Source organism: Saccopteryx leptura, chromosome 4 (assembly GCF_036850995.1).
Source record: "Saccopteryx leptura isolate mSacLep1 chromosome 4, mSacLep1_pri_phased_curated, whole genome shotgun sequence".
In the NCBI taxonomy this organism is placed as follows: Eukaryota; Metazoa; Chordata; class Mammalia; order Chiroptera; family Emballonuridae; genus Saccopteryx; species Saccopteryx leptura.
The window spans coordinates 173656421-173682287 of NC_089506.1; the positions used below are offsets into that span (position 1 = coordinate 173656421).

Here is a 25867-nt window from a genome sequence, read left to right on the forward strand (position 1 = left end):
ATTCTGACAGATGTGACATGATATCTCATTGTGATTTTAATTTGCATTTATCTGATGATTAGTGACTTTGAGCATCTTTTCATATGTCTTTTGGCCACCTCTATATCCTCTTTGGAGAAGTGTCTATTAAGTCCTTTGCCCATTTTTCAGTGGATTGTTTTATTTTGGTGTTTCTTTATAAATTTTGGATATTAACCCCTTATCAGATATGTCATTGGTGAATGTTCTCTTACTCAGTGGATTGTCTTTTCATTTCACTGAAGGTTTCCTTTGCTGTGCAAAAACTTTTTAGTCTGATGTAGTCCCATTTGTTTATTTTTTTCTATTGTTTTCCTTGCACAAGGAGATAAAGTCAGAAAAAACATTATGAGAAATGTCTGAGATTTTACTGCCTTTGTTTTCTTCAAGGGTTTTTATGGTTTCAAGTCTAACATTTAATTCTTTAATGCATATTGAGTTTATTTTTACATATGGTATAGGAAGGTGGTCTAGTTTCATTTATTTTGCATGTATCTGTCCAATTTTCCCAGAACCATTTATTGGTATACTGTCTTTAACTTATTGTATGTTCTTGCCTCCTTTGCCAAGTATTAATTGACTGTAAGGTGTGGGTTTATTTCTGTGCGCTCTATTCTGTTTCATTGATCTATATGTCTGTTTTTATGCCAGTACCATACCACTTTGATTATTATGGACTTGTAGTGTATATTGATATCAGGTAGCATGGTTCCTCCAACTTTGTTCTTCTTTCTCAAGGTTGCTGTGGCTATTCTGGGTCTTTAGTGGTTCCATATAATTTTTTGAATATTTGTTCTAGTTCTGTGAAGTACACCATAGATATCTGATAGGCATTGCATTGAGTCTATAGATTACTCTGGGTAATATGGACATTTTAATGTTAAACCTTCCTATTCTGAACATGGTATATGCTTCCACTTATTTATGTCTTTTTAAATTTTTTTATTCCCTTACAATTTTTGAGTGTAGGTCTTTTATATCCTTGGTTAGATTTATTTAATTTTTCTTGATGCAATTGTAAATGGGATTGTTTTTTTAGTTTCTCTTTCAAGTTCATTATTTGTGTGTAAAAATGCAACTAATTTCTGAATATTTATTTTGTACCTTGCTACTTTACTGAATTCATTTATCAGTTCTAGTAGTTTTAGTGGTGCAATCTTTAGGATTCTGTATATACAGTATCATGTCATCTGCAAATAATGATAGTTTTACTTCTTCCTTTTTAATTTGAATGTCTTTTATTTCTTCTTCTTGTCTGATTACTGTGACTGGGACTTCCAGTACTATATTGTAAAAAGTGGTAAAAATGGACATCCCTGTTTTGTTTCTGACCTTAAGGGAACTGTTTTAGTTTTGGCCTATTGAATATGGTGTTGGCTGGAGTTTTGTCATATATGGCCTTTATAATGTGAGATATGTCCCTTCTATTTTCACTTTACTGAGTTTTTATCATAAATCGGTACTGGACTTTATCAAATGCTCTTTCTGCATCTATTGATGGTATGTCATTTTTATCCTTCATTTTGTTTATGTGGTGTATCATATTTATTGATTTGTGGCTATAGTTCCAACTTTGCACCCCAGCAATATAATAGTCCAGTTTGACCATGGTGTATGATTTTTTTTGTGTGTGTGACAGAGACAGAGAGCAGACAGACAGGAAGGCAGAGAGGTAAGAAGCATTAATTCTTCATTGCGGCACCTTAGTTATTCATTGATTGCTTTCTCATATGTGCCTTGACCCGGGAGGCTACAGCAGACCGAGTGTCCCCTTGCTCATGCCAGCGCCCTTGGGCTCATGCTGGTGAGCTTTGCTCAAACCAGATGAGCCCGTGCTCAAGCCGGCGGCCTCGGGATTTCGAACCTAGGTCCTCTGCATCCCAGTCCAACCCTCTATCCACTGCACCACTGCCTGGTCAGGCGGCGTATGATATTTTTAATGTACTACTGGGTCCAGGTTGCTAATATTTTGTTGAGCATTTTAGCATTTTTGTTAATCAGGTACAGTATATTGGCATTTAATTATATATCTTTCTTTGTAGTGTTTTTATCTGGTTTTGTAATTAGGATAATGCTAGCCTTATAAAATGAGTCTGGGAGTCTTGTTACCTCTTGGATATTCTGGAATAGTTTGAGAAGGATAGGTGTTAGTTCTTCTTTAATATTAAGTATAAAGTTCACCTGTGAAGCCATCTGGTCCAGAGCTTTTGTTGCTGGGAGTTTTTTGATTACTGCCTTTATTTCATTAGTTGTAATCAGTCTGTTCAGATTGTCTGTTTCTTTCTGATTCAGTTTTGGAAGGTTGTATTGTTCTAGGAATTTATCCATTTCTTCCAGATTGTTCTATCTGTTGGCATATAGTTATTTGTTACATTTTCTAACAATCCTTTGTATTTCTGTGATGTCAGTTGCTCTTCTCTTTCACTTCTGATTTTATTTATTTGGGTCCTCTCTTTTTCTTAATGAGTCGAGTTAAAGGTTTGTCAATTTTGTTTATCTTTTCAAAGAACTAGTTCTTGGTTTCATTGATGTTTTGTATTTTTTTAAGACTCTTCTGTTATTTCTGCTCTGATCTTTACTATTATTTTTTTTCTACTCACTTTGGGCTTTGTTTGTTGTTCTTTTGTCTTTTAAGTGTAAAATTAGATTGTTTATTTGAGATTTTTCTTGTTTCTTGAGATAGGTCTATAATGCTATAAATTTCCCTCTTAGGACTGCTTTCACTGTGTCCCATAGATTTTGGGTTGTTGTGTTCTCATTTTCATTCGTTTCAAGGTATCTTTTGATTTTTTTCTTGATTTCGTGTTAATCTATTCATTGTTTAGTAATCTGTTATTTAGCCTCTATGTCTCTGTGTGGATTTTGGGATTTTTTTCTTGTGATTCATTTCTAGTTTCTTTTTTTTTTTTTAATTATTTTTATTGTATTGACATGGTTTCAAATACCCCACTCAATATATCACCCTCTATGCTGTGCCTCATGCCACCCATACACCATACAAAGTCTCTTTCCATCCCCCTACCACCATCCCCCCTTTCCCTCTGTGAATTGCTACCCTGTTGTATCTGTGAATAGCCAATACAAATTGGACTAATCCCTTCACTATCTTTGACCCCATCCCCTCTTCCTCCTTCCCTCTGACTGCTGTTTATCTGCTCCCTGTGACCCTGCCTCTGTCTCCATTTTGTTTCTCAGCTTATTGTGTTTATTAGATTCCACATGTAAGTGAGATCATATGATATTGCCTTTCTCTACCTGGCTTATTTCACTTAGCATAATAATCTCCAAGTCCATTAATGTCATCATAAAAGGTAAGAAGATTTCCTTTTTTTTCACAGTCACGTAGTATTCCATTGTGTATATGTACCACAGCTTTTTTATCCACTCATCCACTGATGGACACTTGGGCTGTTTCTAGATCTTGGCCATTGTAAACAATGCTGCATTGAACATAAGGGTGCATATCTTCCTTTGAATGAATGTTTTGGGATTTTTAGGATATGTTCCTAAAAGTGGGATAGCTGGGTCATTTTTAATTTTTTGAGGAAATGCCGTATTGTTTTCCACAGTGGCTGCACCAGTATGCATTCACACCAGCAGTGCAGGAGGGTTCCCTCTTCTCCATACCCTCGCCAGCACTTATTGTTTGTTGATTTGTTAATGAGCGCCAATCTGGCAGGTGTGAGGTGATATCTCATTGTGATTTTAATTTGCATTTCTCTAATGATTAGTGACATTGAGCATTTTTTCATATGCCTATTGGCCATCTGTATGTCCTCTTTGGAGAAGTGTCTATTCAGGTCCTTTGCCCACTATTTATCTTTTTTGTGTGTGTGTGACAGAGACAGAGATAGAGAGAAGGACAGACAGGGACAGACAGACAGGAAAGGAGAGAGATGAGAAGCATCAATTCTTCGTTGTGGCACCTTAGTTGTTCATTGACTGCTTTCTCATATGTGCCTTGACTGGGGGGCTACAGCAGACCAAGTGACCCCTTGCTCAAGCCAGTGACCTTGGGCTCAAGGTGGTGAGCTTTGTTCAAACCAGATGAGCCCGCACTCAAGCTGGTGACCTCGGGTTCTCGAACCTGGGTCTTCCACATCCCAGTCTGAGGCTCTATCCACTGCGCCACCACCCGGTCAGGCATGGTTTATTTTTTTAATTGAGAGATTAAGAGGAAGTACTATCTATTTTCTGGTTTACTGTTATTTCGCAGCACTTTAATTTATTTTTTTTTAAGTTTTCACTTGGGACTTTTCTTGGTTGGTCACAATCCTTGTCCTTTAGAAGATCTTCTTCCATCCAGTTTTTAAGGAGATTACTGCTTTGCACCTGACCCTTGATGTGTTTGTTCTTTCTGTAGCTTCTTGTGTGGTTAGATCAGTGAAGAGTAAGTACCTTCTCCTGTTGATTACATAAGAATAAAGCCAGATGTTGGCCAATCAATGGCTTGATTTACTGTAGAAATTCTGGTAAGATTTCTACCTGCTTTGAGGTTTATCAGTCCTTAATAGCAAGATGGAATGGCAATCCTTAAATAGCAAAATGGCAAATTTTGATAAGTAAAATGTACTGTGTATATAGTAGTTGCTTAATGGATATAAAGTTCAGGTCAAATATACTTAATTTTTATACTGCCTTAAGGTTCCACATCATTGCCAGATGGGTTGCAAGCTCTTTTTTTCTTGTTTCCTTTCCTTGTTCTTTGCAGCAAAAGTAATGAGGAATGAAATGGTGGTTTTACCCTTTAATTCACAAATGAATGGGATGGGTATTAACCTTCAGTAAATTGGTTTTAATGGTTCATAGCACAATATCTGAGTCCTAATGGTTCAGGGCAATGGTTAGAGGGCTGGATTTTAGAGATTAATATGTCAGACACAACTTATGAATATGGTTCCATTCTCTCTTGGGACAACAGTTATTTCTTAAATGGGTTTTAGCTTGAATACATATATTTAAGCAACTTGCCAAGACACACACACACACACACACATATTTATATCATGTATATGTATATATATGTATTTATATACACAAACATACACATATATATTATTTACACTGAATACATGTTATTATTTACACAAGACACAATAATATATATAATACATATAAAATAATATATAATATTATTATTTACACTGAATTATAAAAATAGCCAGGGATCAGTTTGGTGTTAATATTAGCTGAACATTTGAAGTTGAGGTATAAGACTTAGCAGTATAGTAAAAACTTAAACTCTAGATTCATTTTTATTGCAAATGTAATATGAGTGAGCAGATGAATTATCATTTCCTGATTTCATATGATTTTAGAATAGACTTGTGAGGGAAGAGAGAGTTAATGATGTTTACATCTATACTCCTCCCCCCTCACCACCAAACCCCTCTGCTTTTCCACCTTTCCTCCTCTTGGCCAATATTATTAAAGTGTTAAATTATGGAAACACCTTAGGGGCCTATGATTTGTTCCCGAGAGGGTTCCACGGTTTCTCAACAAAACAAAGGAAACAAACCAGTATAGTTTCTCTTTTTTGCAGTAATCTTTCCTTCTTTTTCATCAAACTTAAAGGTATGTGGACTTTCTTTTAACCACCTACTGCTTCCATTTGACAAGGTAACTCTCATTAAGAAGCAGGGAGTCATAGGACAGCGGAAGGTCATCCTTACAAAGGCACTTCTTTTTCAGTGATGCATTTAAACTTGACTCCCTCTGAGGCTTGTAGAGAAAGAAGAGGCAAAAGCAAGCTGTTGAATGTTAAATCTGACAGTATATTGCCATATTAATGTGTTGTAGTTAAGAACAGAAGAAAATTGGTGTTCTTTTGTTTCAGTGTGGACTGAATTAAAAATGAAAGCGAAAAAAAGAAGAGCATACAAGGGCCTTAGGGATCTGAAAAAGAACTTCCACACTCGAAATTTAGGATGAGTGGTTTTGAAGTATTTTTATCAAGATAATGCTAACTGTATTTATCAGGACAGTGCAGAAAATGACCCATCTTCTCATCTCATAAAAGAGCTCTTTTCTTTCTCTGCTTTCCATTGATGGGACAGAGTAACAGACAGGTTTCTGGTTTTTATGATCCTTAAAATTGCAAGGAAGAATTTAAGTGTATAATTCAAGAGATCCAGATTATAAAGGAAGTGTGAGTAGAGAGGCTTTGTGGATACTGATTGTAACTAGCTCAGATGGGCCCTTCAGGGTGTTTGGTTTCAGAGCAATACCAGATTGCAGAATTCCCGGTGTTTGCAAAAACAGCTGCATGGTCGCATTGTGTTCCACAGCTTGTCAGATGTTCTGCTGAGTGCCCTTTCTAATTATTCTTAAAATACGATATTTGTTTTTACATTATTTTCTACTGAGCCACAGAAGTGTATGTATGCATGTGTATGTTTATGTGTGTGTGTGTGTGTGTGTTGGAATATACAGCAATAAAAGTGCCTTTAGGAAAATGTATGTGTTGTAAATAAAGTTGCTTATCAAACATTAACAATGTTTATCTAAAAACACTCTCAAAGGCTTAGATAAAATTTACTTTTAATTCTTATGGACAATGGCAATGTAAATTTTGTTAGAGGTTATCGAGAAGTTTTTATGACTGTGAAAACAGCTGAGTCAGCTGGGAGGGAGCATCCAGGGAATGACTTAATTGAACACCTGTAACTTCAGTTGTTCCTTTTACCTCTATCTATGTTACTGGTGGGATTTGACTTAACTGTCAACTACCCCAGTGACCTGTCATTTTTAGCAAGGATAAAAACTAAGGCCACAGACAGAATGAGATTGAAGCAGCTTGACTCTCTACCTTATTGCTTTTTTAAAGTTAAGTTACTACTATATTACCCAACTGAATGTTCTATCTGTGTCAATATGTGTGTCTTTTACTTCTAAGTGTTTTCTGAGGGGTATCTCTGAATAAACATCTTTATCTGCTACTGAATAAAAGCAGAAACCAACTTTTGAGCTAGAATTTAAACAAAGCACTTTACTTGGTATGATAATTTGCTAGTGTCCTTGGAGATAAAAATAGGTAAAATATTTATTCTACATTATATAAGACACAATTATCTCAATGAAATTCAACTGTCTGGTGCTGCAGGCATCCTAAACATAAGTGTAAGTGATTAAAGTTTGAGTGATTTTGCCTGCACTTCCTTTGATGAGCTATGTCTTGGAGTGAGCAAGAAGGTAGACATCTGGACCTGGTGGTGTTTCTATAGGACCCAGTTCCTGAGGCTTCTATACAGTGAGCAACATGCTAGGGTGGGTGATTCTGAGATTTAAAGGTAAACATAATTTAACCATGATGGCTCCTACATATAAGCCAACTACTTCATCTGATACCCAACCCAAGAAACAGTTTGTAATAATAATATATGTGTTTCATTATTAACATATAATAAAAGCTAGCATCAAGTCTAAGAACTACCATTATTTTGAAGAAAAAATCAGCACAAATAACATTTTGACATATTTCCAACAACTCTAATGGGTAATGAAAACATCTGTGCTTTCACAGGTAACAAAGTCACAAGTAGTGCTAACACTCTTGTGGTTTGTTGCTTGCATTATTGTATTTTCCCTGCTGAGGAAGAAAAAAGGGCGTAGCCACAAAGTGTGGAATAGCAAAAGCTTTATTTAGTAGAGCACTTCCTGGACGAGGTTCTCTCGTCCACCAGATGGGGGCCAGAGAAGTCGCACCACCTCCCCTGTTTGGGGGTAATTTATAGCATCGGTAGGGTGGTCGGGTTGATATGACATGGCAAAATTTCATTGGCTGACAGACAGTCGTTCTTTTTCAAAGGGCTCTGGGCCATTTCTTTTTGGCGTGCATGGGTGTGGGCTGTTCCAGCCAAAGTTCCCGGGCCTGGTTCCTCACCTGATCTTCCCCCATTGCCAACTGAGCTCACAATTATAATAGAAGGAAGTGCCAGAATTTCAGTTAGAGGTTAGTGAAAATAAATATGTATTTTTAAAAATTATTTATTAATTTGAGAGAGAGAAGGAAGGAGAGAGAGAGGGACAGAAACATTAATCTGTTCCTATATGTGCCTGATCAGGAATCAAACTTGCAACCTTTGAGTATTGCAAAAATGCTTTAACCAACCAAGCTATCAGGCCAGGGCTAAATATGTATTCTTTACTTATCCAAGTTCAAGGGCCACTGCATTCACTCTCTGGTTAAGAACCCCTGCCTTTGGAATACCAAGCTGGGAAAAAGGGGAGTTCTGAAGCTTTTTATTACTTTTCCTGGGACAGATATTTTGGGTTTGTAACAAAATCCAATTACCGTTTCAGTCCCTGATGAGGTTCTATTATAATTTTTTTTCTTTATTTGGAATACAAAGGAGCAAGTTTTTCCTCTTTTCTATTTGTGGAGACCTACATTCTTCAAAGGACTTAACAAAGGCATCTCAGGGAGATGATTTGCCTAAAATACTCATTTCTCCCACTGCGATTAACTGGAAGCCTTTTCAGGAAAAGTTCTTGCTTGCAAAGATAATCATAAGGTCATATATATTCCCAGGAGCAGGAAAATTTGTTATATGAAGAAGCTAGGCCTGACCTGTGGTGGCGCAGTGGATGGGGCGTTGACCTGGAAATGCTGAGGTCACCAGTTCGAAACCCTGGGCTTGCTGGTCAAGGCACATATGGGAGTTGATGCTTCCAGCTCCTCCCCCCTGTCTCTCTCTCCTTTCTCTCTCTCTCTCTCTCCTCTCTAAAATGAATAAATAAATAAAAAAAAATTGTAAAAAAAAAAAAAAGAAAAAAGAAGAAGCTAGAGGGCTTAGGGCCGCTTTGGGGGGAATTTTCTTGAGGAAGCTATAAACAAGAGTCCAAGAGGGAAAAGGATCTTGGAATTCTGGAGTGATGAGGAGACTTCTTGGGCCAGAGAGAAAGCAGAGTTCAAAGGGGGAAGGGTCAGTTAGGTAAGAGGTGGGAGATATGTTAATGTAAGTTGGGAGGTCAGGAAGCTTTGGCCCAAGTGAAAGTATGAGGTGCATGAGCCTAGCCAGGCAGATTGGAGATAGCTGTGATGGATCTTCACTGATATGCCAGGGATGTGGAACTTTACTGGCAGAGAAAGTCAGTTAAGTCTTTTAGTAGGAATGAGATGAAGAAATTTCTGATACAGGAATATCATCATGACCACATGTTTTAGTTGAATCGGGTGTGGGAAGAAAATATGGACAATAGTTTTAGAATCAGACAGAAAGTGATGGAGAAATTGATAGCTGTTTTCCCTATCCTGATGTCTTCCATAACTGCCTAAGAATAAGATTCACCTGGAGAGCTTATTAATTATGAAGGTTACCAAGATTCTGTTCTGCAAATTATAACCCCATTAAGTCTGGGATTTGTCGTTTTTAAAACGGCTCCATGTAATTTTCTCTTCAGACAAGTTGGGAAATACTCCACAGGAATGTTGGCCTGATCAAATGAGAAATTGTATGTGAGGATGTCAAAGCAAAAAAATTGCACTGGACATGCCCTGGCCGGTTGGTTCAGTGGTAGAGCATCGGCCTGGCGTGCAGGAGTCCCGGGTTCGATTCTTGGCCAGGGCACACACAGGAGAAGCGCCCATCTGCTTCTCCACTCCTCCCCCTCTCCTTCCTCTCTGTCTCTCTCTTCCCCTCCCACAGCCAAGGCTCCATTGGAGCAAAGTTGGCCTGGGTGCTGAGGATGGCTCCATGGCCTCTGCTTCAGGTGCTAGAATGGCCCTGGTTGCAACAGAGCAATGCCCCAGATGGGCAGAGCATCGCCCCCTGGTGGGCATGCCGGGTGGATCCCAGTCAGGCGCATGCAGGAGTCTGACTGCCTCCCTGTTTCCAGCTTCAGAAAAATACAGCCCTTGCCAGTTGGCTCAGTGGTAGAGCATTGGCCTGGCGTGCGGGGGACCCGGGTTTGATTCCCGGCCAGGGCACATAGGAGAAGCGCCCATTTGCTTTTCCACCCCCCCTTCCTCTCTGTCTCTCTTTTCCCCTCTTGCAGCCAAGGCCCCATTGGAGCAAAGATGGCCCGGGCGCTGGGGATGGCTCCTTGGCCTCTGCCCTAGGCGCTAGAGTGGCTCTGGTCGCGGTAGAGCGACACCCCGGAGGGGCAGAGCATCGCCCCTGGTGGGCGTGCCAGGTGGATCCCGGTCGGGCGCATGCGGGAGTCTGTCTGACTGTCTCTTCCCGTTTCTAGCTTCAGAAAAATACAAAAAAAAAATTAAAAAAAAAATTTAAAAAAAAAGAAAAGAAAAGAAAAATACAAAAAAAAAAATGCACTGGACAAAGTTAAACAGTCAGTGAAGACTTTATTCAAGATTGTTGTAACAGGGGAGAGAAACAAGAACTCAGTCTGAACTCAGCTTCACTAACCGGAAGGGAGCACTTTAGGGGAGAGAGTCAGATCACTGGGACTGTAGAGCACATTGACTTATTCCTGAGTCTGCAAATGTTGATCTCTGTGATTTGGCCCTCTGTGTTTACTAACTGGTTTCCACCATTTAGCAAGTTAGGTTTCTGCCTTCCCACAGAGACTGGCAAATAGGGACTCTTTTTCAAGCTGATTACATTTCTAACCATGACTCCTCATCCTTGAGGAAGACACTGCTAGGTTATAAAAGTATGAGAGTCTGTGCTATGATTTACATCTCAATGGGGAAGAAAAAGAATTTACAATTATTGTTAAGTAAGTAAGTAAAAATATTCTGAAGGAAGTGCTCTAGGAAGGGGAGGTCAGGGGCCTGCTGTCGGGGAAAAGCCTGTCTAAAGTTTAGTCAGGCTGATGGAAGCTTAGTCAGGCTGTCTTGGTCAAGCATAAGGTACTGTTACTAGTTCTACTGTCTCCAAGGTGGGTAACACCTGGAAGAGCATGGAAAGGAAGAATCCATATTAAGAATATTAGGAGGGAAAAATCAGCATACTTCCTAACCTAATGTTAGGAATTAATTCAATAGGGGATACAAAAAAGTGAGCAATGTCTAGTGACCCTAGACAAAGGGAGAATGAAGGTGTATTGATAGAAATGGAGTTTCCAGTTGGCCAGCAGAGTGGTGGTGCCAAACGACCCAGGCCATCCTTTGGTAGAAACAGGACCCTATAGTCAGCACCAGAAGTGGACAGAGAGAGGGAAAGCAGCAGGGCTGTGGAAGCCGCCTCTGGAGCATGGGCCTTTCTAACATCCTCAGAACAGCCTGGGCGGTGCATTTGTGATTAGCGCCCTGTATTAGCTTCACCTGAGTGTGTGTGTGTCCTTCCTCTCTCTCTCTCTCTCTCTCTCTCTCTCTCTCTCTCTCTCTCTCTCACACACACACACACACACACACACACACACACACACACACGCACTGCACCCTGTATATATACTGAAGTATTTCAAAGTAAATTACAGGCATTTTAGCAGTTGAGTTTTATGGAAAAAATGATGAGTTTCATTTAGCACAAGTTGTGTTGGGAATTTTTCAGAAAACTTGAGTGAGGAGGACGCCTGGGGAATGGTCTCTGAAGAGGAAACAACTAAAACCATAGAAGTGGATAAGATTTTCACACACTGACTGAAGATATATGGCATTAATGTCTTACCTGTTTTAAAGGGAGTATTAAGGGGAAAAATAGAGGCCTAAGAGTTCACAGTCCGTTTATGCAGGGGAGAATGGTCCCAGTGCTGCCTGCTCCAGTGAGGTCGCAGTGCTAAGAACTGTAAAAGGTGCACTTGATTTGTTGTGGAACACCAGCGAAGAAGAGCATCTGTGAAGTGGATGGGGGAGTCAGATGCATGATTTAAGACAGAGAAAAACAAGTACCACGTGATTTCACTTATATGTACAGCTTAAAAATCAAAATAAATGAACAAACAATGAATAAAAGAGTGAGTGGTAAAAAAAGAAACTGGCAGTGCAGATGGAATCTGACTTTAAAAGCCATATGGAGGGAGAGATATACTCTAGTTTCTCTTCAGATAGCATAAAAGACATATGGAGGGACAGAGTGGGAAAGTGACAATTAAGTTACTGGTGATCTGTGAAAGTAATATGTTTTACTTTTTTCTTGTTCTTTTTTTTAGTGACCAGAAATGAGTAAACAAACAGAAAAAAACAATTCTACTGAAGAGGGACACACAGCTCAAAATTATCTTGAGCAAAACTATCAAATCGGACAAAAGCAACTGGTATGGCATGGCATACGGATGACTCCATGGTGTTTGGGGAGTTCCCAGCGTGGGGATCTTTGAGAAACCCCAGATTTGGGTGGGAGGGTGGGCTCCGTCGGGACTCCTCAGGAAGGGTTTCTGTCCCCCCTCTCCCTACTGATGGGGCTTTCCCTCCTCTTAACTCTAATCACTACTAAGCAGGGCTCACCTCCCATTTCTCCTCTGTGCCTCTCAGTCCCTGATGTTTAACCTAGTGTAGTATACTGAGCCCTTGGAGTAGAATATTTTACAGAATATGGTCAAGTGTCTTTATTTAACAAGCCCTTGGTTTTTTTCCTATTATATGCTAGTCATGGTCCCAAGATTTTACATATATTAATTTACTTAATCCTTATCACAAGATACTATTGTTAACCCCATTTCACAAAAGGAGAAGCTAGACTTAAAGAAGTAGGAACTTGCTAAAGGTATACACCATTAACAAGTAGAAAGCCCAGATTAGAACACAGATAGGTTTACCATGCTGTCTGTGTTCTTCAGTTCTACCTGTGCTACTGAGAATATTACCATATGGAACTAAGATGCACTCATTTCACAGCTGTACCTAAACACAGAATTGTTTCATAAGGTTAAATTTGTACAACTCCATAAATGCACACTAAAATGAAATTTTAAAGATTTATATTACTTATAATATATTTCTATTATTTTGGACTGACTAGGATTTTTATGGTTTTGAGTGTAACATTTAAGTCTTTAATGAATTTTGAGTTCATTTTTCTATATCGTGTTAGAAGGTGGTTCAGTTTTATTTTTTTGCATGTGTCTGTCCAATTTTCCCAACACTATTTATGAATAGTCTATCTTTACCCCATTGTATATTCTTGTCTCCTTTGTCAAATATTAATTGACCATAAAGGCATGGGTTCATTTCTGGCCTCTCTATTCTGTTCCATTGATCTATTCTATGTGTCTGTTTTTATGCTAGTACCATGTTGTTTTGATTATTGTGGCTTTGTAGTACAGTTTGATATCAGGTGGTATGATTTCTCCAACTTTGTTTTTCTTTCTCAAAATTGCTGTGGCTATTCTGGGTCCTTTGTGGTTTCATATACATTTTTGGAATCTTTGTTCTAGTTCTGTGAAATACACATGGATATCTTGATAGGAATTGTGTTGAATTTATAGATTGCTTTAGGTGTATGGACATTTTATGATGTTAACTCTTTCTGTCCATCAACATGGTGTATGAGTCCACTTATTTGTATCTTCTTCAATTTCTTTCGTCAGAATCCTATAATATTTCAAGTATAGTTTTTTTATGTGCTTGGTTAAATTTATTCCAAAGTATTTAATTTTTCTTGATGTAATTGTAGATGGGATTGTTTTTTTAGTTTCCCTTTCTGATATTTTATTACTTGTGTATAAAAATGCAACTAATTTCTGTGTATTTATTTAGCATCCTTCCACTTTACTAAATTCACTTATCAGTTCTACTAGATTTTTAGTGGGATCTTTAGGGTTCTCTAATACAGTGTCATGACATCTATCTTCTTCAATATATTTCTTCAGCGCCTTATAGTTTTCTGAGTACAAGTCTTTTATATCTTTGGTTAAATTCATTCCTAAGTTCTTTTAATGTGTGTGCAATTGTGAATGGGTTTGTTTTTTAGTTTTTCTTTCTGATAGTTCATCATTGCTGTATAAAAATGACTGATTTCTGGTTATCAATTGTGTATCCTGCTACTTGACTGAATTCATTTATCGGTTCTAGTAGTTTTTTTGGCAGAATCCTAAGGGTTCTCTGTATACATTATCATGTCACCTGCAAATAATGAGAGTTTTACTTCTTCCTTTTTAATTGGGATGCCTTTATTTCTTCTTCTTGTTTGTTTACTATGGCTCGGATTTCCAGTACTATGTTGACTAAGACTGGTAGCAGACATCCCTGTCTTACTTCTGATTTTAAAGGAGGAAATGCTTTTAGTTTTTACTCATTAAGTATGATGTTGGCTATCAGTTTGTCATATACGGCCTTTATTACATTGTGGTCAGTTCCCACTTTGCTGAGAGTTTTTAATCATAATTGGGTGCTGGATATTATTAAATGCTTTTTCTGTATCTGTTGATATGATCACATAATTTTTATCCTTCATGCATCCCCAGAATAAACTCCACTTGATCATGGTATTAGATCTTTTTAATGTACTGCTAATCCAGTTTGCTAATATTTTGTGGAACATTTTAGAATCTAGATTCATCAGGGATATTAGCATATAATTTTCTGTTTTTGTAGTGCCTTGATCTGGTTTTGGAATAATGATAATGCTAGCCTTGTAAAACAAGCTTGGGAGTTTTCCCCTCCTCTTGAATGTTTTGGAATACTTTTAGAAGGGTAAGTGCTAGTTCTCCTTTGAATGTTTGGTAAAATTCACCTGTGAAGTTGTCTGGTCTAAGACCTGAATTTGTTGGGAGTTTTTTAAGGGCCACTTCAATTTCATTAGTTGTAATTTGTTTTCAGTTTCTCTGAGTCTTCCTGATTCAGTTTCAGGAGATTGTATGTTTCTAAACATTTATCCATTTTTCCAGATTGTCCAATCTATTGGCGTATACTTGTTCTTAATATTTTCTTATAATTCTTTGTATTTCTTTGGTGTCAGTTGTTACTTCTCCTCTTTTAATTCTGATTTTGTTTATTTGGATCCTCTCTTTTTTTCTTGATGAGTCTGCTTACAGGTTTGTCAATCTTGATTATCTTTTAAAAGAACCACTCTTGGTTTCATTGATCTTTTGCATTGTTTTTTAGACTCTTATTTCATTTATTTCTGCCCTTTGTATTCCCTTTTTTGTGCTTTCTTGGTGTTTGTTGTTTTGTATTAGGTACTTCTGCTATATTTTGTAGTCTTGCTAAGATGGCCTTATGTAGTGGGTGTCCATTCTCCTTGATTACCAAAGTGGAGTGCACCAGGAATATATACATATATTCCTTATGGGGATTATGTGGGCCCTCTGTTTTACTCATCTTGATTTCTGTTGGCCTGTTCATGCGTAGAGTCTACCTTCAGGCTGGCTGACAGTGGGAATCAATCTATACCTCAGTTTATAAGCTACTGTTGCAGAATCTGCAACAGGGTCTTGTGTTGGTTGAGATCTGTTTTGGATATGCCACTTTTGAAGCTAATTGTATCTTGCTCTGCTGTAGTGTGAAGTTGGTTAATGGGTGTGTTGATTCTAGGGCCTTTGAGGAAGGACTCTGGTGCAGCTGATGTCAGATACTCCCTGTGACTGACTCTGGGCAACCTGTTTGAAGCTACAAAGCAATCAACAGCTTGTGGCTTCCTTTGCTGGGCTTGGGTGTGTGTAGGTAGGACCAAACTGTGCACCAGTGACAGCTTTTACCAGCAACAGGCCCAGGGGCATTTCAGCAAAAGTCCGTAGGCACCCTGAGATTCGCCTTCACCTGCTGCCAACTGCTGGCTGCCTGTTAGAATCAGTCACTGAAAGAGCCTGTGGCAGTACTCTAGTTGCGTGAGGTAGGTTCTTCATCAGTCACCAGGTAGGAGTGAGGGGTGTTTAGCAGATTGATACAGAGTCAAACTTGGTACCTGAGGTAGTTCTGAGGCCACTCAGAAAATGTCCCAGAGTATAGTAAATGTAGTTGTCACCTGCTGTGTGCTTGCACACCTTTGTGGTGGATATGGTCTCAGGGAGTCGTCAAGGTGAGGCCGGCCAAGTTTATCAGTCCCAAACAACCAAGGTATGCCTGTGTGAAGGGAAGGCTGTGCACTGCTCAAGAATGGGAGGTAATAATGGCCTCCATCCTAGAACCACACAACTCATTCTTTCCCAGATTCTGCCAGGAGCATAATCTCAGCAGGGTGGACCCACCTGGATTCCAGAGGATGGGATTGGGGAACTCCTGTACGGGGGAGTTGCTGGTCAGGCTTAGGTAATGATGGGGGGCTTGGTACCACACCAGAGCCATACATCTCAGTTTATCCCAGATGTTTTCCAGATCTCACAGGGCAGAGACACCAGGAATCTGGAGGGTAGGGTTGCTAAGAGCTCTGAGAGTAGAACAAGCAAATATCTTGTGAGGGGGAGGCACCAGTCAGGTTTAAGGGAAAGTGGGAGTAATGGCTCCACCTTAAAGCCACACAACTCAGTCACTGACACCCCCTGAGTCTGCCCAGACCTAACACCCCGGCCCAGGCTGCTGATCTTTCAGCAGGGCTTAAGCTCCATAGGGCTAGTTGCAGGGCTTCCAGAGGGTGGGACTGTTGCTTTACCCCAAGCTGATGCCATCTGGTAGGGAATGCTCCACCCAAGAAAGATGGCATTTGCAGTGTGAGAGATAGACTCAGTACAAGGATCCTGCAGCTATCCCTTCAGCTCTCCCCAGAGCTACAAATCCCAGTCTGTTCTCACACAATTCTAGTCCAGTTTTCCCTCCCTTTGCCAGAACCCAGGGTGAGTGGTTGCAAACGAGATTTTGTGTGTTGGCCCTTTAAGCAGGCACCTGAGTCCCTAGCAGACTCTTGTCTCTCCATGGTCAACAGAATCCCCACTGATTTTCACAGCTAGGTGTTGTGTGGATGTATCTTTCCAGTCCTGGTGCTCTGGGCTGGGTAGCCTGGCTTGGGGATGAGACTCCACACTCCTCCAGGAGAACCTTTGTGCTGAGATACCCTTCCGGAATATCAACCACCATCAGTGGGGATAGGGCCAGTCCTTTCCCATCTCTGCCCTATATACCAGTCTCGATGTGGCTTCTTCTGTAAATCCTTGGTTATAAGACTTCTGTTCAGCTCATCTTCAGTTGGTTATTCAAGTTGATTGCTCTATATTTTAGTTGTAATTTCATATTGATCCTGGGAGGAGGTGAGTGTAACATCCACCTACTCTGCTACCATCTTGGATCCCTCCTTTTGATTAATTACTGTATTATTTTCCATGCACTCAACTGTAAACCTACTGCCCACCCCTGTATATTTGCCTATATATTTTTGGGTCATTCAGGTTATTTTCTTCTTAAATCCTTCAAAAGAGCATTCCCTTCCCTCATGACATATGTGTTACATGTTCAAAATAATTTTTCATGCCCTGGGTTAGGTAGTTCAGCTGGTTAGAATGTCATCCTGATACGCCAAGGCTGCATGTTTGATCCCCGGTCCAGGCACATACAAGAATCAACCAGTGAATGCATAAATAAGTGGAATAATAAATTAATGTTTCTCTTTCTCTTTCTCCTTACCTCTCTCTCTCAAATTAATAGATAAAAGTTTTAAAATTTCAAAATAATTTGTTAGGATTGATTGAAGCATCTTCATTACTTGTCTTCCTAGGCTCTATTTAATTTGGAATTATAAATATCTCCAAATAGAGACTTTTGAAAATTAACACTGTAACAAGTGTTTCTTCTTCAAATCTGGCTTTGACTGAGAGTGTAAACTTCATTTGGCTATATTCTGCATTGGAGTTCTGATGGAGCCAATATTCACAGGGTAGTAAGTAGTTCTGAAATGTCCCAGAGTTCTGAAGGGGAGGACTGTGTGTGAGGCTCTCTCTGTGATTTGACACACTTTACCTAGGCTTTTTCAGCTACCAGCTGTGCAGGGCCCTTACTCCCTTGTCCTTTTCCACCATAAAATGCTAATTCTGACTTCCATCTATAATACATTTGAGAAGCAAACTGGCATTTTTGCAGGTTCAAAAAGAATTCTGTAATCCATTTGGTTGTTTTTTACATTTTTATTATATAAATTTTAAACTATGAATTTCTTTTTTTTTTAATTAATAATTTTATTTTTTTAATGGGGTGACATCAATAAATCAGGATACATATATTCAAAGATAACAAGTCCAGGTTATCTTGTCGTTCAATTATGTTGCATACCCATCACGCAAAGTCAGATTGTCCTCTGTCACCTTCTATCTTGTTTTCTTTGTGCCCCTCCCCACCCCCTTTCCCTCTCCCATTCCCCCCTCCCCCCTATAACCACCACACTCTTATCAATGTCTCTTAGTTTCACTTTTATGTCCCACCTACGTATGGAATAATGCAGTTCCTGGTTTTTTCTGATTTACTTATTTCGCTTCGTATCATGTTATCAAGATCCCACCATTTTGCTGTAAATGTTCCGATGTCATCATTTCTTATGGCTGAGTAGTATTCCATAGTGTATATGTGCCACATCTTCTTTATCCAGTCATCTATTGACGGGCTTTTTGGTTGTTTCCATGTCCTGGCCACTGTGAACAATGCTGCAATAAACATGGGGCTGCATGTGTCTTTACGTATTAATGTTTCTGAGTTTTTGGGGTATATACCCAGTAGAGGGATTGCTGGGTCATAAGGTAGTTCTATTTGCAGTTTTTTGAGGAACCACCATACTTTCTTCCATAATAGTTGTACTACTTTACATTCCCACCAACAGTGTATGAGGGTTCCTTTTTCTCCACAGCCTCTCCAACATTTGCTATTACCTGTCTTGCTAATAATAGCTAATCGAACAGGTGTGAGGTGGTATCTCATTGCCATTTTGATTTGCAATTCTCTAATAGCTAAAGAAGCTGAGCATTTTTTCATATATCTGTTGGCCATTTGTATTTCTTCCTGGGAGAAGTGTCTGTTCATATCCTCTTCCCATTTTTTTATTGGATTGTTTGTTTGTTTGTTGTTGAGTTTTATGAGTTCTTTGTATATTTTGGATATTAGGCCCTTATCTGAGCTGTTGTTTGAAAATATCATTTCCCATTTAGTTGGCTTTCTATTTATTTTGTTATCAGTTTCTCTTGCTGAGCAAAAACTTCTTAGTCTGATGTAGTCCCATTCATTAATTTTTGCCTTCACTTCTCTTGCCTGTGGAGTCAAATTCATAAAATGCTCTTTAAAACCCAGGTCCATGAGTTGAGTACCTATGTCTTCTTCTATGTACTTAATTGTTTCAGGTCTTATGTTTAGATCTTTGATCCATTTTGAGTTAATTTTAGTACAGGGGGACAAATTATAGTCTAGTTTCATTCTTTTGCATGTGGCTTTCCAGTTTTCCCAGCACCATTTATTGAAGAGGCTTTTTTTTCTCCATTGTGTGTTCTTGGCCCCTTTATCAAAAATTATTTGACTATATATATGTGGTTTTATTTCTGGACTTTCTATTCTGTTCCATTGGTCTGAGTGTCTATTTTTCTGCCAATACCATGCTGTTTTGATTGTCGTGGCCCTATAATATAGTTTGAAGTCAGGTATTGTAATGCCCCCAGCTTCATTCTTTTTCTTTAGGATTGCTTTGGCTATTCGGGGTTTTTTATAGTTCCATATAAATCTGATGATTTTTTGCTCTATTTCTTTAAAAAACGTCATTGGAAGTTTGATGGGAATTGCATTAAATTTGTATATTGCTTTGGGTAATATAGCCATCTTGATTATATTTACTCTTCCTAGCCAAGAACAAGGTATATTTTTCCATCTCATTATATCTTTTTCGATTTCCCTTAACAATGGTTTATAGTTTTCATTATATAAGTCCTTTACATTCTTTGTTATGTTTATTCCTAAGTATTTTTTTTGTTGTTGTTGCAATCGTGAAGGGGATTATTCTTTTGAGTTCGTTCTCAATTGTTTCATTGTTGGCATATAGAAAGGCTATTGACTTCTGTATGTTAATTTTGTATCCTGCGACCTTACTGTATTGGCTTATTGTTTCTAGTAGTCTTTTTGTGGATTCTTTGGGGTTTTTGATGTATAGTATCATATCATCTGCAAAAAGTGATACCTTTACTTCTTCTTTTCCGATATGGATGCCTTTTATTTCTTTGTCTTGTCTGATTGCTCTGGCTAGAACCTCTAGTACCACATTAAATAAGAGTGGAGAGAGTGGACAACCCTGTCTTGTTCCTGATTTAAGGGGGAAAGCCTTCAGTTTAGTGCCATTTAATATGATGTTAGCTGATGGTTTATCATATATGGCCTTTATCATGTTGAGATATTTTCCTTCTATACCCATTTTGTTGAGAGTCTTAAACATAAAATTGTGTTGTATTTTATCGAAAGCCTTTTCTGCGTCTATTGATAAGATCATGTGGTTTTTGTTCTTTGTTTTGTTGATATGGTGTATTACGTTAACCGTTTTACGTATGTTGAACCATCCTTGAGATTCTGGGATGAATCCCACTTGATCATGATGTATTATTTTTTTAATATGTTGTTGTATTCGATTTGCTAGTATTTTGTTTAGTATTTTAGCATCTGTATTCATTAGAGATATTGGTCTGTAGTTTTCTTTTTTTGTGCCATCCTTGCCTGGTTTTGGTATGAGGGTTATGTTGGCCTCATAAAATGTGTTTGGAAGTATTGCTTCTTCTTCAATTTTTTGGAAGACTTTCAGTAGAATAGCAACCAAGTCTTCTTTGAATGTTTGATAAAATTCGCTGGTATAGCCGTCAGGGCCTGGACTTTTATTTTTGGGGAGGTTTTTAATAGTTTTTTCTATTTCTTCTCTACTGATAGGTCTGTTTAGGCTTTCTGCTGCTTCTTGACTCAGTCTAGGAAGGTTGTATTGTTCTAGGAATTTTTCCATTTCTTCTAGGTTGTTGAATTTAGTGGCATAAAGTTTTTCATAGTATTCTACAATAATTCTTTGTATATCTACGGTGTCCGTGGTGATTTCTCCTCTTTCATTTTGGATTTTGTTTATATGAGTTCTTTCTCTTTTTTCCTTGGTAAGTCTTGCCAAGGGTTTGTCAATTTTGTTGATCTTTTCAAAGAACCAGCTCCTTGTTCTATTAATTTTTTCTATAGTTTTTCTGTTCTCTAATTCATTTATTTCTGCTCTGATTTTTATTATCTCCTTTCTTCGGCTGGTTTTGGGTTTTCTTTGTTCTTCTTTTTCTAGTTCCTTAAGGTGGGAAGTTAAGTCGTTCACTTGGGCTCTCTCTTGTTTGTTCATATATGCCTGAAGTTATATGAATTTCCCTCTTATCACTGCTTTTGCTGCATCCCATAAACTCTGATATGTCGTATTCTCATTTTCATTAGTCTGTATATATCTTTTGATCTCTGCACTTATTTCTTCTTTGACCCATTCATTTTTTAAAAGTATGTTGTTTAGTTTCCACATTTTTGTGGGGGTTTTTTCCTCTTTTTTGCAGTTGAATTCTAGTTTCAAGACTTTATGATCAGAAAATATGCTTGGTACAACTTCAATTTTTCTGAATTTGCTGATGTTGTTTTTGTGGCCCAACATATGGTCAATTCTTGAGAATGATCCATGTACACTGGAGAAAAATGTATACTCAGTCACTTTGGGATGAAATGTCCTGTAGATGTCTATCATATCCAGGTGCTCTAGTGTTTTGTTTAAGGCCACTATGTCTTTGTTGATTCTCTGTTTGGATGACCGATCTAGAGCCGTCAGCGGTGTATTGAGGTCTTCAAGTATGATTGTGTTTTTGTCAGTTTTTGTTTTAAGATCAATAAGTAGCTATCTTATATATTTTGGTGCTCCTTGGTTTAGTGCATATATATTAAGAATTGTTATATCTTCTTGATTCAGTGTCCCCTTAGCCATTATGAAATGGCCATTTTTGTCTCTGAGTACTTTTCCTGTTTTGTAGTCAGCATTATCCGATATGAGTATTGCTACACCTGCTTTTTTTTTATGTTATTTGCTTGGAGTATTGTTTTCCAGCCTTTCACTTTGAATTTGTTTTTATCCTTGTTACTTAGATGAGTTTCCTGTAGGCAGCATACAGTTGGATTTTCTTTTTTAATCCATTCTGCTACTCTGTGCCTTTTTATTGGTGAGTTTAATCCGTTTACATTTAGTGTAATTATTGATACTTGTGAGTTCCCATTGCCATTTTATATCTTGCTTTCTGTTAGTTTTGTGTCTTGTTTGATCCTTCTCTTTCATTTTTCTATCTTTTGTTTTTATTTGGTTGTATTCCATACATCTTTCCTCTGTTGCTATCTTTTTTATCTCATGTGCTTCTGTGGTGGTTTTTTCAATGGTGGTTACCTTTGAGTAATGAAAAGGGTCCCTACCCTGTTCATTGTAGCGAACTATTTTGTGAGTACTTTTGCACTCCATCGTCCTTTGCTACTGTTAATCTCCATCTTCTCCCCCTTTTTCTTTTTGTTGTTGTCACAGTTTAAATTTGGTTTTATTGTATTCTTCTTGGAGCTTTTTCTTGTGGCTCTGTTTTTTTTTTGTTCTTTGTATCTGATTGGAGAACCCTCTTCAGTAATTCCTGGAGTGGGGGTTTTCTGATGATAAATTCCCTCATCTTTTCTGTATCTGTGAATGTTTTTATTTCTCTTTCATATTTGAAGGATAGCTTTGATGGGTATAGTATTCGTGGCTGAAAGTTCCTCTCTTTCAGGACTTTAAATATTGGGGTCCACTCTCTTCTAGCTTGTAGAGTTTCTGCTGAGAAATCTGATGATAATCTAATGGGCCTTCCTTTATATATTGTATTCTTCTTTTCCCTGGCTGCCTTGAGAATTTTTTCTTTGCTGTTGGTTTGTGTCAATTTCATTATGATATGCCTTGGAGTAGGTTTCTTGGGGTTAAGAAAACTCGGAGTTCTGTTTGCTTCTTGAACTTGAGGCTTTAGTTCTTTCCACAGGCTTGGGAAATTCTCATCTATTATTTGTTTGAGTATGTTCTCCATTCCATTTTCTCTCTCTTCTCCCTCTGATATACCTATTATTCTTATGTTATTCTTTTTGATGGAGTCAGATAATTCTTGTAGGGCTATCTCATTTTTTTTAATTTTTGAGTCTCTTTCTTATTCTCTCTGTTGTGCCTCAAGTTGCTTGTCTTCTATTTTACTAATCCTCTCTTCTATCTGACCTGTTCTATTAGCTAAGCTTGTTACTTCGTTTTTCAGCTCGTGAATTGAGTTTTTCATCTCTGTTTGATTTGTTTTTATAGTTTTAATTTCCTTGGACATATATTCTTTGTGTTCATTGAGTTGTTTTCTGAGCTCCCTAAATTGCCTTTCTGTGTTTTCTTGTATATCTCGGAGGATTTTTAGGATTTCTATCTTGAATTCTCTGTCATTTAGCTCCAAGGTTTCCAATATATTAAATTTTTTCTCCATAGATTTTTCCTCATCTAGCTGTGTTACCTCTCTTTCTTTTGTATCCATGATATTCGATTTTCTCTTCCTTAATGGCATCTGAGGGTGGTTTTGTTGATAGTATTAATGAGATTTAATAAAGAATAAAAAGTTAAAAAAAATAAAAATAAAAAATCGAAAAGAGTTGTTTTTTTAAAAAAAATTAATAATGAAATAAATAAAAATAAAATAAAATAAAAATTTTCAAAAAAGGAAATTATTGCCCCCCTCCTTTTTTCCTCTCCTCTTCTCTCCCCTCTTTCTTGAGAAAATCTTGTGGTGAACTGTGAATTATAACAAACAATGACTGTGATGGAGGGCCTAAATTGGGGAAAAGTAATAAAGGGGCAAAAAAAAGAAAAAAAAAGAAAAAAAAAGAGGGTATGGACCCACAAAAAGCAAATAAGGAAAAAATTTGGGTCAAGAATAAAATGATTTGTTTTTAGGTGTTGGTTGTCTAAGAGTTATGATGAGAGGAATAAGAGGAAAACAGAAAAGTGGGGGGACAAACTAAAAAATTACTATTGTATTTAGTGGAACAAGAACTAGATAATATGGAGAGCCCGGGATGGGAGCACTGCTAGTGAGTTAAAAAGGTGAAGTAAAAACCCCCCAAAATGCCACAAACATAATTTTGAGTCCCAGATAAGATAATTTGTTCGTTATTGAGGTTTGAATGAGAGGAGATGTAAAGGAGAAAGGAAGAAACTAATATAGAGGGAGAAAAAGAGAGAGAGAGAAAGAGAGAACCACTAAAAGAAGAAAAAAGAAAGGAGAGAGAGAGAGAGAGAGAGAGAGAGTTAAGGGTTTTGGAGTGCAACCCTCATAGAGAGAAAGGAAGAGGAGAGAAAAGATAATGGGAGATGTAACACTTATGGGTAGTGTAGTTCAAGGAGAGGAGAGAGTAAGACCGGCAGAGAGTTAATCGGCCAAATTGGAGGAGGAAAAAAAGTATCAAGAATGAAGATAAGAGAAACAAACGAACAAATATAATAAAATGGGATAGGTTATAAAGTCTGCAGATTATTCTTGATTTTGAGAGGTTATCTTCTTGCTTTTTCTTTTCTCTCCCTCTTCCTGGTCGGTGACTCTGTACCCTGGGTTCTGCCCCTTTGGCACGCTCAGGTAGAGGTTTGCAGTTGATAAGTCTCTATGGCAATGTCATGTATTGTGCTTTAGTCTCGTTGGCAGTCGAGGCTCATTAGCATTTCTAGGCTCCAACAGTGAGAGAGTCCATGTTCCTGGAGCCTTTCTCTTAGTCTTTCCTTCCTCAATTAGTAGCCTGATAATCCAGCTATGGGGTTGCTGCTGCCTCTGCCTGGATAGTAAGAGGCTCAAAAAGCTGGCAACTCCCCACTCTATTTCCACGCAGCACAGGGCTCTGGGTAAGGCTCAGTCAGTCAGAGCTGCTAGCATAATCAGGCGGGCTTTTCGCCCACTCAAAGACCACTGGCTCTGCCACTCTGTCCAGTACCACAGGCAGGCGCCCACTTCCGGGGTGCTTGGAGGAAACTCTCCTCACTATCTGCGTGCGCAGACCAGGATATCCGGCCAGCAGTCTCACGCTCTGAGTGAAACCCCCAACCGCATGGAAAAGTTGCAGCGTTGGAATTGGCTCTCGCTCCGTCCACGTGCGCGGCTTTTGCAAGGCGCTGGGGCGGCCCGAGATTCCGCTTTGGCCCACACAATGACCCCTGACTCTGCCCCTCTGTGCGATAACACGGGCGTGCACTGCCGAGGCACTCGGAGGAATTTCTCACTCACTAACTGTGTGCGCAGACCAGGATATGAGGACGGCCGCATTTCCCTCTGAGTGAAACCCCCACCAGCATGGAAAATTTCCACCGTTGGAATTAGTTCTCGCTCCCTCCCGTGCGCGGCTTTCCCAGGGCACTGGGGCTGCCCAGAGATTCTGCTTTTGGCCCACAGAAAGGCCTCTGACTTTGCCTCTCTGTGGGGTAACACGGGCACCCACTCCCGGGGCTTAGGAAGAAATCTCTCTCCCACTAACTGCGCACCGACCAGCAGATCGGGTAAAATGGCTGCCCCGCTTGTCTTTCTTTGTTTGGGTTTGGCGCGAGTGTTAGCTTGTATTGCCTGGGTTCCCACAGGATCAGTTTTTCCTCGGCTTGGATCTCCGTGCCACAGCCTGGTTTGGCCGTTTGTGCCGCAGCCTGGATCTATTCACCCCCTTTGCCCGCCTCAGTTTCTATATTCACAGTTACCAGAGAAAGCCGCCCTGTTTAGGTTAGTGAGGAAGGCGGAGCATTTCTTACTCCCTATTTCCTTTGGGGTTTGGTTATATATTTAGCCAATTTTTCACTCGACCATACCTTCGGGTGTATTGCGAAGCATCTGGAGGCTCCAAGTATAGGTTTTTCTGTTTCTGGTTGAAGATCTTGTTGAGTTTTGGGGGAGATTTATCGGTATTGCTTCCTACCCTGCCATTACTCTGACGTCATCGACTATGAATTTCTTTATTTATAATGACCTCACTTGAAGAAATTGACATCATTTTTTGAAACTTAATCAGATTAAACTGGTTCTTTCTCTAGGTAATATCTATCCTTTCATGCCATTGTGG

At 38.8% G+C, this 25867-nt stretch overlaps 1 protein-coding gene across 1 annotated transcript in view; it reads left to right on the top strand.

Annotated features, from left to right (window-relative positions):
• The first annotated feature begins 5541 nt into the window (after nt 1–5541).
• The window catches only part of ARL14EPL (ADP ribosylation factor like GTPase 14 effector protein like), a 28138-nt gene continuing 7812 nt past the window's right edge, over nt 5542–25867 (top strand). Inside the window, exons 1-2 of the mRNA XM_066379916.1 lie at nt 5542–5592; nt 12073–12177. Coding sequence (XP_066236013.1) covers nt 12082–12177 — 96 coding nt within the window. The 5' untranslated portion in view covers nt 5542–5592; nt 12073–12081. The remainder of the gene's footprint in view (nt 5593–12072; nt 12178–25867) is intronic.